The sequence below is a fragment of the Protobothrops mucrosquamatus genome, unplaced genomic scaffold (genome assembly GCF_001527695.2).
Source record: "Protobothrops mucrosquamatus isolate PMUCROS unplaced genomic scaffold, P.Mucros_1.0 scaffold21, whole genome shotgun sequence".
Lineage (NCBI taxonomy): Eukaryota > Metazoa > Chordata > Lepidosauria > Squamata > Viperidae > Protobothrops > Protobothrops mucrosquamatus.
This window is the reverse complement of record NW_015386406.1, coordinates 708,349-724,026: the sequence shown is the minus strand read 5'-3', so window position 1 is coordinate 724,026 and position 15,678 is coordinate 708,349. Positions and strand designations below refer to the sequence as shown.

At 35.2% G+C, this 15,678-nt stretch overlaps 1 protein-coding gene across 1 annotated transcript in view; it reads right to left on the bottom strand.

The window, feature by feature from the left end:
• The window catches only part of AHR (aryl hydrocarbon receptor), a 43,287-nt gene extending 29,559 nt beyond the window's left edge, over positions 1 to 13,728 (bottom strand). The window contains exon 1 of the mRNA XM_015810789.1: positions 13,521 to 13,728. Coding sequence (XP_015666275.1) covers positions 13,521 to 13,728 — 208 coding nt within the window. The remainder of the gene's footprint in view (positions 1 to 13,520) is intronic.
• Between the last annotated feature and the right edge of the window lie 1,950 nt (positions 13,729 to 15,678).

The window sequence follows — 15,678 nt, the reverse complement described above, 5'->3', positions numbered from 1 at the left end:
CAAGAGTTAAGAATGGTTTTGTAACTGTTTCTAGACTGAGAATGAGAGGCATTAATTACTTTTTTATGAGGTATAAAAAAATTCTCAAAATTACTGGGAGTTAGAAAGCATAAGCACTCATACTTTTTTATTATGTTTCTTTTCATTAGATGTGACACACCTCTAAGATCTGTAATGTAATAATATAATACTTTTTTTGTAAGGAGGAAGCCACAGTATGTGAGATTTATATACAACGGGGTTGGCCCAAATAAAGCCTGGTTGTTTAATGAAGTGCTGACACAACTTCCCTAGTTTTAATATTAATTAAAGTAATAGAACTAAGAGAGCTGCATTATTTTTTAACACTAGAACACTACATGTAGGTTGTTTGGTGAAATAAACACCAAACAAAACTGAACATCCTGATCACATGCACGATAAAGATATGCAAAATTTCAAAAAAAATCCCTAAGTGAAAAATTGTTACAGAATGCATGCATGATTTGACTTTGCTATATTTTCCTTTTCTCATTTCATTTTTTCTGAATATTTTTCTTGTGGTGGAGAAACTTTTTCACATATCCTTAAAGGACCAGGGTGTTCATTGTCATACTGCCATCTAATTGAAGGTGCATCAAATTAGAATTTAGAAACTTGTATTTTAGCTGCATTATATTTAGAAGAGTCACATAAATATGTCACCTTTTGATTTGAATTGTCATACAGTGCAGATTAATTGTAAGAAATTCCCATAATGAAACTGGTGCAAGGATTTTACTGTGTACAATTTAATAAGATAATAAATTTTAAGTTTAAAATTATTATAAGAATATCTAAGGGATTGTCCCATGCTTGAATTGCCTTATACATTTTTGTACAAACATTTGAAATTAAGAACATATTTTTATATATAGCTGTCTTGCATTTGATATTCATAACAGAATTACTCCTTTATAATGTAGGGTTTTTTTAAAAAAAAAACACTGAATGTCTTAATATGTTGTTTCAATTTGTCTTTTTTTTTTTTAAAAAAAAATCTATATAGGAGTTGAGTTGTGGTTTTTTTTTAAGTATGTTGACATGTTTAGAAACTGAGATACTGTTGACACATTTCAAGATTAATTCATAAATGATTTGTGTATAAGCAGAATTCTGTATCTAAAACATTATGTTTTCTGGCAAACTAGAAAACAGTTAAATATTTCATTTAAAGTAAAGCACATTCCACATAAAAGTGTAATATTTATAACCTGTTTGGATAACTAACTGGAGTATGTTACTATTAAAAAAGACATGATCTTTTAAAATGTCATTTTTCGCTACCATGTTTATTTACCATATTTTTTCTGTATATGTTTTTAAGCTCTCTAATAGGTTACTTTTGAATAGACCATGTTAAATTTGCAAAAATCTTCTTTGTCCATTTGCTGGATGGACATTTTTACTTTATTTTTTGCACAATGTCCTTTAAAAGCTGAAATGATATGAAATGTTCCAATTTAGCAGGTGTTCTATCATTGCAGAAATCAATTATTGATAGGAATAAAATATCTTTTTCATCTTGTTCTTTTAATGTGATCAGCTTTTAAATTCAACTTGAGTTCTAAGATTATAGAAAAATGAAGATTTCTCTTCTTACCTTATGAAGTAAATCATATTAAATTTTTAACTAGATATAAATAACTTTAATTTATTTAAAATACAATTTCAAGAAAAGGAAACTAACAATGTTTTATTTTAATCTGATTTATAAAATATAAATCAAATTAAAACTTTAACTTCATAAAAAATTAATATAACTCAAATATATAATCCTGACTTTACATGATTTCCATATTTGCTAATATGGATGTGGTAAATAACAAAAAGTAGCAGGATAGAAATGAATAACCAGAAGATAATATGAGGTGGTAAACTGTCTGAGGAATTTACAGTAACTGAGGAAAAAACTGGATACAAATACAAGGAATATAGAGGAAAGAAATAAAAAGTGGGGTAATAATGAGAGGAATCCATTCATGTAATCCTAAAGGTTAAAATAATAAGTATACCATATACTGATTAAAACCAAACTGTAGTAGCTGCTACGAAGGAGATCATTTTTGGGTAATTTTATAATCAACTTCCTATACTTGTTGATAAAATAGGCAAATATATAGAATGTAAATAAATGAAAGGATAAATGTTGATGTTGTTGGGAGTCATGTCAAAACATTCAGGATATTCATACTAGTAACAATTATTTTATCCTGATATTCCCCTTGCCTTTTTTTTTTTTTTTTGCATTTTNCCCTTTTTTTTTTTTTTTTTTTTTGCATTTTCTAGCATACCAATTGAATGGACTTTTCAAGTTACTACTGGAATTCTTACGTTTAAGCAAAAATTAGAAAGACTATAATTGCTAACTGAAAAAAAATGAAACCTGTATCTTCAAAGTAGAATTGCTAACTAAGGAAGGAAAAGAATTTCATCTGTACAACACTGTTTCAAATAAAAACATACTCATTCTTAGATTCACCTTTGAACTTGAATATCCGGGTTTATCAATAGTCAGCAGTGCTTCTCTATAGCAAATCTATACTGAAAAGTCAGAGAAGACCATTGTACCATGACTTAGGCGCTTCTTGTTTGGACTACTGAAACATTCTATATCAAGTTAGTTATAAGTAATTTCAGCTGGTGCTAAGACAAACTATTGATAGGAAATATATGAATTTCCATTTTACAATAATTATCTTTGTTGTTGTTCTATTTATATCTATAGTTTAAAAAGTTACATGAAAGGTAGCTAAATAAAAAAGAGGAAAAAAATTCTCCCATAAAGCTGGCTTGCATTTCAAGATTTTCAAAACTGGTCATTTCTGTATTACCAGTTCTTAACCATATTTGGGTACAACTCATGAGAAATATCCAGATACTATCTTCATGGTTTTTAACATTTTGTTAAGGAGAACTTGATACATCTATTGACCTTTATCTGTTGACTTGTAATCATTGTACAATATGCTTTAGCTAACTGTAATTAATGTTACTGATGTTTGTGCTTGGACAGCCCAGTGACACTACTCATGCCAGACAAAACTGTTACATAGACCATCAAACAGATGTCTCTAAATCTCAAATCCAAAAAAGAATGACTGGAAGTGTGTTAATTCAAACAGGCAGGAGAAAAAGGTTTAGAATTCAAGTACTAGTGTAGTTAAGTAGATAGATACATATAGTTTATATAGTTTGTTCATTAAAATTGTATTATAAGCAAGTTCCTGAATATGGAATTAAAGATCTGCTATATCAGCATTTTAAGAAAGCTAAATTTTAATCACTGGCTTCTAAACGAAGTTTAAAATCCACCTAGTTCCACTGATATACTTAAATTGTGATTCTAGTTACATTGATCTGAATTAAGGATTTATTACTTAATTTCCACAAAACATACATACATATATTTGTGCTATTGTTTATTCATTTTCTTCAAATGCTAACAAATCATATATCAAACTGTTCTGACCTCTTATGCTCAAATAAGAAGCTGTATAAATAAATACATTCTCCGAGGAGCCCTTTGAAAATCCATTTGAAAATAACCTTCAGAACCACAAAATCAATGAAGGAAAATTTTCAAAAGCTATAAATAGACAATTTAAAAACTACACAATAAATTTAAATTTTACACTGAGAGTACAATTCCTGACAGAAGGCATATATGACATTTATTGTATGAGAAGTATAATTTTATACAAGCCATTTTTTAATTATAGAACCTTGTTGGTCAGATTCAATAATTAGCTGAAAATGAAGACTGGAGATTGAAAGTGTCTTATCTTGCTGAAATGGCAAAGATTTCGGCTTATCTGAAGAATCATTCAAATGAACAATTTAATAGTTATACCTCTTCTACCTAACAAATATAAGTTTTCTTCGTATCTCACCATCTTATATTGAATCCAAAAATCTAAAAAAAATAAAAACAAATAAGAAAGATAGAAAAAACATCTAATTCTATAAAACACCTCAATCGGATATTAGTATTTGTTTACTCATATATGAATATTATCCTGGGATTAGGTTTGGGAAGTCAGTTGATTGTAAAGATGTTTTGGAAATGTTTCTTTCCATTACTGTAATTTGCCAAAGTTTTCAAATAAGTTATTAATTATTCAAATTATTATTCAAATCATACCAATATCTGGCAGTAAGTAGTACTCCTAGCAGCTGTAAACAGATGAGCTTATTTTGTATAGTTTGTGGCTATGGTGGCATGCCCTTGCTGACTACTAATATTAACTATAAGTAATAATTAATTAGCTATATTAACAAATCATCACATAAAGTGAAATGTGCTACTTAGATTCTTATAAAAGGAGAACTACTTAAAAAGGAAATTATGTGAAATGAAACATGATACTCATTCTGCAATGTTCAATACAAAGATTCCTAAATAACCATATTTTTCCCATCTTTATTTTTGTTTAATACATCAACTGAACTAACAGGATAAGACAAGTTTATCCTCTGTTTTTAATACATTTTATAAGCCTATCCTTTGCTGTAGGAAATCTGATATAATTAGGCATCAAATTAAAACGCAACTGCATAGTTCACAAAAAGTATGTTTCTATTTGCTTAATATTTTAAATGCAGATGATATCTCAAAAGCCCCATATAATTTGATGAAAAATCTATAAGAAACTGGCATTTGTACACTATTATTTATTGCAAAGCATTATGGAATCATGACAAAGCAATATATATTTCTGTCCCTATCCCTACCTTTCATATGCAAATTTGTCTTGATCACTGCAGAGCAAAATCTCAATTTTAGACAGATTTTTCAAATAAAATATGCAATCTAGAAGCCCAATTCAAAATACTATTATATTAGTGATAAGAGAAATAGCTTTTTCCACTGTTACAGTACTGAGATTATAATAGCACACCAAATTATGGTAGTATCACAAATCCAAGTTTATAAAATTGCACTCGATATAAGTACTGCAAACTTTATTGACACAGACAAAGGAAGTATCCTGCCCATTGTGCAAGTTCAGTGGAACATTTCAATTTTTCCTATTATAATATAATGAAAAATTACTACATTACTATTGAATTGGCCATGAAGCAACACTGAATTTAATTCAAAGCATCATTAAAATATTTTCGTTAAATATTAAACAGTCATAATCAAAAGCCCACATGGGTTTGTAGGTTAGACAGCATCACCACCAAATGGATTCCTAACTGGCTAACCAACCATACTGAACTTTTAGTCCTCAGTGCAACTGCATCTACCCAGAGGGAAGTATGCAGTGGGGTACCCCAAGATTATATCTTCAACCCAGTCTCTTCAATATCTTCATCAATAATTTAGTGGAGAAGTTAGATGGGGAACTCATCAAATTTGCTGACAAAAACAAGCTGGCAGGAATAGCCAACACTCCAGAAGATAGCTTAAGATACAGAAGGATCTTGACAGACTTGAACATTGAGTACTATCTAACAAAATGAAATTCAATGGTGACAAAAGTTCTAATTTTAGGCAATAAAAACCAAATGCACAGGTATAGTATAGATAGTACCTGGCTCAATAGTAATTACTGCAAGAGGGATCTTGGAGTCCTAGTGGACAATCTCTTTCATATGAACTAGCAGTGTGCTTCAGCTGCCAAAAAAGCCAACACAGTGTTAGGCTGCATTAACAGAGGGATAGAATCAAGATTATGTGAAGTGTTAATACCAATTTATAATCCCTTGGTAAGGCCACACTTGGCATATTGCATCCAGTTTTGATTGCCACAATATAAAAAAAATGTTGAGAGAAGAGCAACAAAGATGATTAGGGACTGGAGATCAGTTGCACAAATTGGGTACGTCTATGTTAATAAAAAGAAGGACTGGGGTGACACAACAGCAGTATTCAATATTTGAGGGGCTGCCACAAGGAAGAGGAGGACAATTTATTCTCCAAAATAACAGAAAGCAGGACAAGACGCAATGGACAGAAACTAATCAAGTAGGGAAGCAACCTAGAACGAAGGACAAATTTCTTGACAGTTAGAACAATTAATCAATGGAACAACTTGCCTCCAGAGTTGTGGATTCTTCAGTGCTGGAACCATTTATCTGAAATGGCACAGGGTTTCCTCCCTGAGAAGGGGGTTGGACTACAAGACATCCAAGGCCCCTTCCAACTCTTTTATTCTATTTTATTAGAACAGCACAGAAAATCATCTGAAAATTTCCCTTCCAGATTAACTTCGTTCCTTTGTAATTTCTCCTTCGCTAGGCTTGTATTTTTCTGAGATCTCTTTCATATTGAACAAACATTTCCTAAGTTCAATTTCTCCCAATTGATGCCAGTTCTACATCCTATAATTATCACAACATCCTCTGGAAGTCCCAACATAGCAATATGAAAGAAATCACAATCTTCTCTCAGCTATTTTTCTTACTTCCCTCTCACTTTTCATCCAAAGGCAAAAATCATTTCACATAGCATTTCTTACATTAATCTACAGTGCAGCTTTTTTCATCTTTTAAGAAGGTTCCAAATTAATTATTTAACTTGTATTTTGTAAGATTTGTTTGAATAAAATTATGTTCCGAAAATATTTTAAATTAACTTCTACTATCTTCTAAGAGTATTTCTTTTCTACACTAAGCATTTCCAATTAATAGTTGCTTTCTTTCTTTTTGTTTTACCAGGAAACATGCTAGTTTGTGTATGATCTACTTATGGAACTAAACTAGGATTACATCAAAAAGGTGCTTCTGAAGCCCATATTTTCCTAAATTCCCTCAGGCGTTCATCTCCCAAAATGCTTGTTTTTTGAAGACGGAGAAATATTTTGCAAATATTTTTAAAAATATGGGTAAAGTATTGTACCATCGTAAATCAATTTTTCCTATGAATCTTAATGTATAGTCTATATTAATTTTTAGTTTTTCCAAAATAGCAGAATATTGAAAAAATATATAAAAGGTATCAAGATTCCATCTATCCCTCTGTCCATAATAAGTTTCTGAAAATTGAAATGAATACAGTAGGACAAATAGGATCAGAAGTTTTTGAAAATAAGATCAGGTTTGAAAACTGGCCAGATAAGGCAATGAGTGACAGAGAAAAATATATCTCCTGATGTATTCTTACAGGTTGGGCAGTTGGGTAATAACTTAGTATGCAGGTGAAACCACCTTCAAATGGTTCTTTTTCTTCCTCTCTCTGGTCACATAATCCAAAATGGAATGTATAAGACACATTACATACCTCCAAGTGCACACAAAGCTGCACAGATGTTTCATGAGGTAAGAGCACCAATAAATCCCCCAATGTGTAGATATTTTAGTTTGTTATACAACCCAAAATAGGTATGTTTTTCATGGTAATTGTTGGTGAAAATAGTGAAAAGAAGAATTCCAGAAACCATGTTCAGCATGTCCTGTCTGGTTTAGCTTAAACATTGTTTATACAAAAGTAGAAAGAGAGATATAAAGAGTGAAAATGTAGGATGACCAGGTTGAGCCCAAGGGAGGGGTCAAGCGCATCATTAGTCTCTGTCCTTTCATGCCCACAAGAGATCTATGTCTAGCTATCTTGAATATTATCTATCACCAATTTGCTTTGACTGTTAACAGTTTAGATTCTTATAGAGAATGTTTGAAGGCAATAAGCCTATGTTCATTTGAACCGCTCTGGTTCCTGATTCCTTATGCTTGACATAAAATTCAACATTACAGAATATCAGAGAATAGAGCATGCAAACTTGCTTCCTTCAATTGGAATAAAGCAGACCTTGCATTTTACTGCTCATGGGCCACATGTGGCCCTTTGGGTCTCCTTGTCTGGCCGGAAGGTCAGTGGTATCAATGGCGGGTGTCAGCAACATGGGGGAGGGGTGTAAGTAAAGAGTGGAGTGTTAGGAGGGGATAGGATGGCATTGGTGGGAGGTGGAGCAGCGGCATGGGTAGTGGCAGCGCTCCACAATAGTCCCAGTTCCTCATGTGGCCCTTTGGGAAAATTAATTGATCACCCCTTGAATAAGTAGTGAAATAATACTTAAATGTCAAGAATAACAAATATTTCAACATTGCCATGTGACCATTTAAAAAAAATATTGCTTAAAGTGTACCGTTTTATAAAGTATTCTCACAAGTAAGCCTGTTCTGATCCTGGATTAACCAACTTCCTAACGAGATTGTTTAAATCTAGAAAAAGGCAAGCGTTTTCTTTGGGGAAAAAAAATCTATTGTTTCAGATAAAGCTTGAGTTTCCTTTTAAATGTGATCATATGATTGCAGGTTTATATTTTAACTTTCCTCAGGAATTCACACACCCCTCATTTGTATCCTGTTATTCATTTAGCATTTCCCTTTTACTTCAACAAACTGTTAACAAAAACCTATCAACTAAATTCACAAGCAAAAGAGAACATTTTTACATTTACAAGACATTTTATAGTTCAACACTAATACTTATGTGTTAGAACCTGCTTCATTTGTAACACTGTATTTTTCCATCTTTCTACTAATTAAGCTCTCTTTCATGCAACTCTATGATTAACTGTAGTAAAGAAGGCAACAAGCAAGAGAGGCATGTATATCGCTGCCAGCCGACCAGAGCTTCCTAATTTTACTGGTTATTGCTTCCATAAAAAACTATTACTATACTGCAGGCTACATAAGCCTGGCATGCTACAAACAGATGAAGTCATATCTACACGGGGTGGAGATGTATTCAGAAGAAAGTGAATAGGCAACAATACATCATATACTTGTGGCTTTGTTCTGAAATCACCTTAAAGGTATTTCTAAATCTTTGTCCACTGAAGACTTTATATAGGAATGCAAAGTGTGTGTTGCTTAAGCAACTAATATAAGGCTATGTCTTGGATCTAGACTCCAGTATTTCTAGAAGAGACTCACTGATATCAGTGGTTCAAATAGAACTAGAGACATCCACTATTTAATATGTTTTTTTTATTATTACTTCTGTTCAATCATGTCCAGTTCTCAACGTCTGCCTGAAAAAGTTCCCGCAATTTTCTTGGCAAATTTTTTTAGAAATGGTTTGCCATTGCCTCCTTCCTAGGGTGAAAGAAAATGACTGACCCAAGATCATTCAGTTGGCTTTGTGCATAAAGTGGGACTAGTCTCCCAGTTTCTAGTATGATGTCTGAACCCCGTGGTGGCGAACCTATGGCATGCGTGCCACAGGTGGCACGCAGAACCCTCTCTGTGGGCACGCGGGCCGTCGCCCCAGTCCTAGGCCTTCAGCTGAGTTTTATAAACCCTTTTCGCTTTAGGTCTCCGCTGCCGTGTGCAAAAACAAAAAGGTTCAATTTCAACTTCTCACGGGAAAAAAAAAGATCTCGCAAAGGTGGAATTGATTGATTGAACCTTTTAGTCCCATCCAGTCTGCTGTTACCACCGCGGTCACACCCACCCAATGGGCCACATCCACCTGGCACCCGACAATACATAAGTAGGTTTTGGGTTACAGTTTGGGCACTTGGTCTCTAAAAGGTTCGCCATCATTGTCTTAACCACTACATCAAATTGGTTTTCCTAACAACAATAGGAGCCGTGGTGGTGCAGTGGTTAAAATGCAGTATTGCAGGCAAACTCTGCCAACTGCCAGTTCAATTCTGATAAGCTAAAAATTGACTCAGACTTCCATCCTTCTGAGGTCGGTAAAATGAGGACTCAGATTGTTAGGGGCAATATGCTGACTCTATAAACCACTTAGAGAGTGCTATAAAGCACTATGAAGTCTAAATGCTATTGCTAGTATTATTGCTATATCCTTACACCTCTATATTCTCCCCCACATGCACACACACACACAAAACCCCTGGTATATGAGAACAGATATCCGAAATCCATACTTGGTGTCCTTATTAGCAACCCTTCCATTTATTTTACCATATTGTTTCAGGGTGAAGGGATTGTACAATGTAGCTGAAATACAGTAGAATGAATCCTAATTCTTGTCTTCAATTTGTAAGTACACTCAGACAGGTATATCCGTTTCTTCTTTGCTTCATAGACTCACATAACAGGCTAGTAAATAGGCTTACTAAGAAAAGAAAAAGTGCAAACAGGCAAAAATAGACTCAATATGAACAAGCACTAAGGCTTTGTCTGCACAACCTCACCATTCTGCTGGTATCTAACTGTATTTTAAGGTTGAAAAGCCTACTTATGGGCTGGTTGGCACATTTTCAAGCACTCGAGACAAAAAGGAAAATGGGAGTAGAGGACTTTGCCTGGGGCCCAGGTGGAGACATTCCAGGACCAACCTACGTGGCCAATAAATACTATACTGATCTGGCCATTCAGTAATCAACTATTCTGCTGGCATTTTAACACATTCGGAATCTGCTCAAGGGAAGAAAAACAGCACTTTAGCATAAAAATAGCTAAGAATGATACATGTAGCCAGGGAGGAAGCATCATGTAGATATATAGAAACAAAAAAAAAAGAATATCTTGGGCATTTATATGCAGTGATGAGTTAAAAGTACAGTATAATGCCACTTTATAATGCCTTGGTAAGACATTCTTGGAATACTGCATCCAGTTTTGGTCACCACAATGTAAAAACATGTTGAGACTCTAGAAAAAATGCAGAGAAGAGCAACAAAGATCATTAGGGAACTGGAGGCTAAAACATATAAGGAACAGTTGCTGGAATTGGGTATGTCTAGTCCAGTGATGGCAAATCTTTTAGAGACCGAGTGCCCAAACTACAACCCAAACCCCACTTATGCATCGTTGGGTGCCGGGTGGGTGTGGCCCATTGGGTGGGTGTGGCCCATTGGGTGGGTGTTGCCTACTGTGGTAACAGCAGACTGGGTGGGACTAAAACGTTCAATCAATCAATTCCAACTTTGCAAGATCTTTTTTCTTCTCCGCCAGAAGTTGAAATTGACTGATTGATTTAACTTTTTTTTTTTTTGCACACGGCAGCAGAGGCCTAAAGCAAAACAGTTTTATAAAACCCAGCTGAAGGCCTAGGACTGGGCCGACGGCACGTGTGCCCACAGAGAGGGCTCTGAGTGCCGCCTCTGGCACCCATGCCATAGGTTCGCCACCACTTGTCTAGTCTAATGAAGAGAAGGATGAGGGGTGACATGATAGCAATGTTCCAATATCTCAGGGATTGCCATAAATAAGAGGGAGTCAAGCTATTCTCCAAAGCACCTGAAGACAGAACAAGAAGCAACGGATGGAAACTAATCAAGAAGAGAAGCAACCCAGAACTAAGAAGAAATTTCCTGACAGTTAGAACAATTAATCAGTGCAACAACTTGCCTCCCAAAGTTGTGAATGCTCCAACACTGGAAGATTTTAGGAAGAGATTGGACAACCATTTGTCTGAAATGGTATAGGGTTTCCTGCCTGAGCAGGGTGTTGAACTAGAACACGGCTTTTCAACCGTGGTCCTTTGGCACATGGCAGTGGTATGCAACTGTCCTAGACAAGTGTAGGAAGGGAAGGGGAATGAGTTGAAGCAGTGGCAACACTGCACAAGCCTGACGAAGAAACAGCTGGAGCTGCAGTGCTATCGGGGCTCGGCAGAAGACCTAGGATCGGTGTGCGCGGCTAAAAACTGATCTGTGCTTCTGCAGGGCTGAGGGACTCGGCAGAAGCCCTAGGATTGGCATCGGTTTCTAGCTGATTAGCGCTTCTGGAAGCAACACGTAGCTGGAGGTGTACCAAAGAGAAAAGGAGAAGTAGGGAGAGAGGATATAAAAGAAGATGATTTAGCGGGACAGGGAATAAAAAGACAATAGGGGAAAGAGAGGGGGATGGAGAAAGAGAGGCGGAGAAGTGCAGCCTTGAGAGGAATCAGCTGGAGTGCACTGAAGAGAAAAGGAAGAGGGAGAAAGGGAGGAGAAGATATAAAAGGAGGTGATATTGGTGGGAGAGAGAAAAAAAGACAACAGGAAAAGAGAAGGGGACAGAGAAGAAGCTGTGGAAGAAGAGCCCAGCAGGCAGGGAGTAAAAAGAGAGAGGGAAGAAGAGGCTATGGAAGGAGAGCCCAGCAGGCAGGGAGGAAAAAGAGAGAGGAGAGGGAGAGAGGAAAAAGGGCCAACTAGCTACCTGAGCACCAAGATAGTGATGCATATTAATAAATATGGATAAATTTGTCATACATGTCAGTGAAAAGGGAAAGTGATTCAGAAAAGCAACCACCACCGAAGAAATTAAAACCGGTACTTTTTTCCTTTTTTAATGGTTTGTAACATTATATTAGATTATAGAATAAAATACAAAAATATAAAAGCAAATAGCGGAGAGGCAAAAGGGCAGGAAAATGAGGGGGGGAGGGGAAAAGAAAAGGCATTGACTTCCAACTTCCTCTGTTGCAGTAGAATGAAGCATTAACATCAAACCTCAACTTTTTACTTTTTTGTAATAGTATAAACTAGCCATTTCTATAACAACAAATGAATTAATCAATAAAACCCCAAATCCTCCCTTTCCCCCTTTTTTTAGTCATCAAGTTTTTGACACCTTGCTAAGTGGTGGTACTTCTATTCTATTCTGTTCTGTTCTGTTCTGCTCTACTAGAGAAAGGTCCTTGGTATGAATGAAATCATCCTAAGCACTGAGAAGAAATTAACAAGATGGGAAAAACTCAGTATTTTACAACTACCCAACATTCCTGTACTGTAAAGCATATTCTACTGAATTAAATTTTACAGAATTACCAAAAATTAAACACTCTCACAGTACAAATTAATTTAACATGTAACTTCTGCCTTGGACTTGTTTCCAAGAAACTATCTATTCTAACAAATTCCACTGGCGACACAACTCATAAGATCAAAATTTAACAAAGCTATAAATTCATTTATGTGGCTGTGTTTTTTTGAGAGGTATTCATACTTACTTTCCTGTACATTTTGTAAAATTATGCACTGAGACTGTTCTCCTGGAAATGGGAAATGTAGGGGTGGAAAAGGGCCAGAAACATCTTTTCCGGCCAAAACCTGCAGTGGATCTTGAAAGGGGTCTCAAATCTAATCAGGTAATGAATTATTATTTCAGATTCTGAACACTGTTTCTACAGGGGTTATTGTGTTCTATTGTAACCCTTCTAATGGCCTATTATTACTAGATATTTAATTCATAATTCATTGATAATTAGAGACAATATAAACCCTTTCTAATCTCTTACACAATTTCATAGCACATTTGTACAAAGTACAATTACAAACATTGTACACACAACTCAGTCAGAGATTTCATTTACTTTCTAACTCTCAGAAAGAAAGATGTTCTTTTTAAAAATATATACATATACATAAGGAAAATAAATGACATGGGATAGTAAGATGCTAGAAGCACATCAATAAATTGCCAAAAAGCTTATTAATATTGCTTAAAAGGTCAGCAACTTTTAAAAGGAGCACTTTAATTTTTTAAAAAAATTCACAGCCAAATTCTTTTCAGTTTCAGCTTTAAAAAAGAGGACAACTTAAAGAGAATACTAATATTCTGGTCAGTCAGGAAAACAAATTCAAATTTCTTACCATCAAAGAAACTTTTGGCTCTCAGGTAACTCACGCTCAGTCTCAGCACAGACAGTTTATCCAATTTGGCAATAACATCCTGAGGGAATGGCAGAAGACTAGCCAGACGATCCAGCTCAGCATTCAATCGATCTCTATGCCTTTTTGATGGATTTGACTTCGCTCCTTCAGGAGGGGAAGGTTTTACTCTGCCATAATAATAAGACATAGTGAGATCAAATTTTAAAACATACGTGTTTTCACCCATAACAAATATCATTCAAAAGTATCCCCAAATAATATATACATTTTCTTAGTGGTCCTGTGAATTTCAGTGAAATATGTATGTCCCAAACGTATTTTTGTTTCTTCTATTAAAATGAAAGCTGTTAAAAAGCGATGAAGCAGAGGTGGAGCAGGGGAAGAGTTTGAGGATATTCTGATCATACTACTGGATTTAAAACGATAATATCTTGCAACTGTCTTATCAGTAGATATCATGTATAACTATCAAAGAAACTTTATATTTAAGTTTTTTATTTTATTATTTTTTTTAAAAAATGGTACACATTATTATTACTGACTGATTGAATATAATCAACTATGCTGACCTAGTGCAGTTAGATAAATTTATGTTTTTGAATTGCCAGCTAGACAGTGACTGGTCCAAAGTAACCTAGCTGACTGAGCCTAAAAAATAACTACAACCTGGGGCTCTCTTTTCCTAATCCAGCATCTTACCCACTATAACTTACCAGATCTCAAATAGTATATATATTTATAAAATTGATATTTTATACTTCCAGAAATTTTCAGGATAGTTTATATACTCATACACACTATAAAACCTACACACCATAAAAACAAATGGTCATATACAATAGATATAAAAAATCTAACAGAGGTCTGTTAAAATGCCAAAGTTCTGAGATGTAAAAAAAATCAGACCAAGATAAATCACTTCAGAATTTCTCCACCTTTAATATAACAGATAAATTATACAATTGAAAAACAAACTAAAATATTTTAGGAGAAAAAAATAACAATAAAAAATATACAACAACATGACTGTATAAGTGTGTACATCCTCTTATAAGTAGAGATGTGGCTGTGTTCAGAATTAATCAATCACATTCAAAGTGATGTTAAATAGTAGTCGGTACACACCTGCAATCAATTAAAGTGACTTTGATTAAACCGATATAAAGTTCAGCTGTACTAGTTGGAGTTTTCTAACATTTACTCAGTAGCCTCTAACAGTAAAAGCCATGGTTTGCAAAGAGTTTACAAAGCTTCAACGGGATCTCATTGTTGGAAGGCATCAGTCAGGAGAAGGGTTAAAAAAAATCTCCAAGATATTGGATATACCAGTGATGGCGAACCTTTTAGAGACCGAGTGCCCAAACTGCAACCCAAAACCCACTTATTTATTGCAAAGTGCCAGGGCTGCATCAGCATTGTGGTGCCCTCAGGGGGGCAGGGTGGCGTAGCCCACTGGGTGGGCGTGGCTGCAGTGGTCACAGCAGACTGGGTGAGCGTGGCCAGGGTGGCGGGTGCCAGTCCCTCAACACCACTTGCTCGCTCACTTCCTGCCATGTCGGTTCCAAATGCCACGTGCTCACTAAATGTCGCTTCCAAACGCCACGTGCTCACTACTCTGGTGAACTCTGCTGGGGCAACGGTGTGCGTGCCCACAGAGAGGGCTCTGAGTGCCGCCTCTGGCACACGTGCCATAGGTTCGCCACCACTGGTCCGATATACTATGGAACACAGTGAAAATTGTCATCAACAAGTGGAGAAATTATAACACAGCAATGACATTACCAAAGAAAGGGATGTTCCTCCAAAACTGAAAAAAAAACAAGAAGAAAACTTGTCCGAGAGGCTGCCAAGAGGCCTATAGCAACATCAAAAGAGCTGCAAGAATTCCTGGAAAGTATTGCCTGTTTACTACATATTATGACAATCTCCCATATTCATTATATGTCATGACTGTGTGGTAGGGTGGCAAAGGGAAGCCTTTTTTAATAAAGAAAAGCATCCAAGCCCTCCTACGTTTTGCAAAATTCTACATCAAATCTGACAGAATCTGTTATGGTCAAACTTTTTGACTATAATTCCAAAAGATACTCAGCACAAAACAACACTACACATCACCAAAAGTACACTATATCCACAG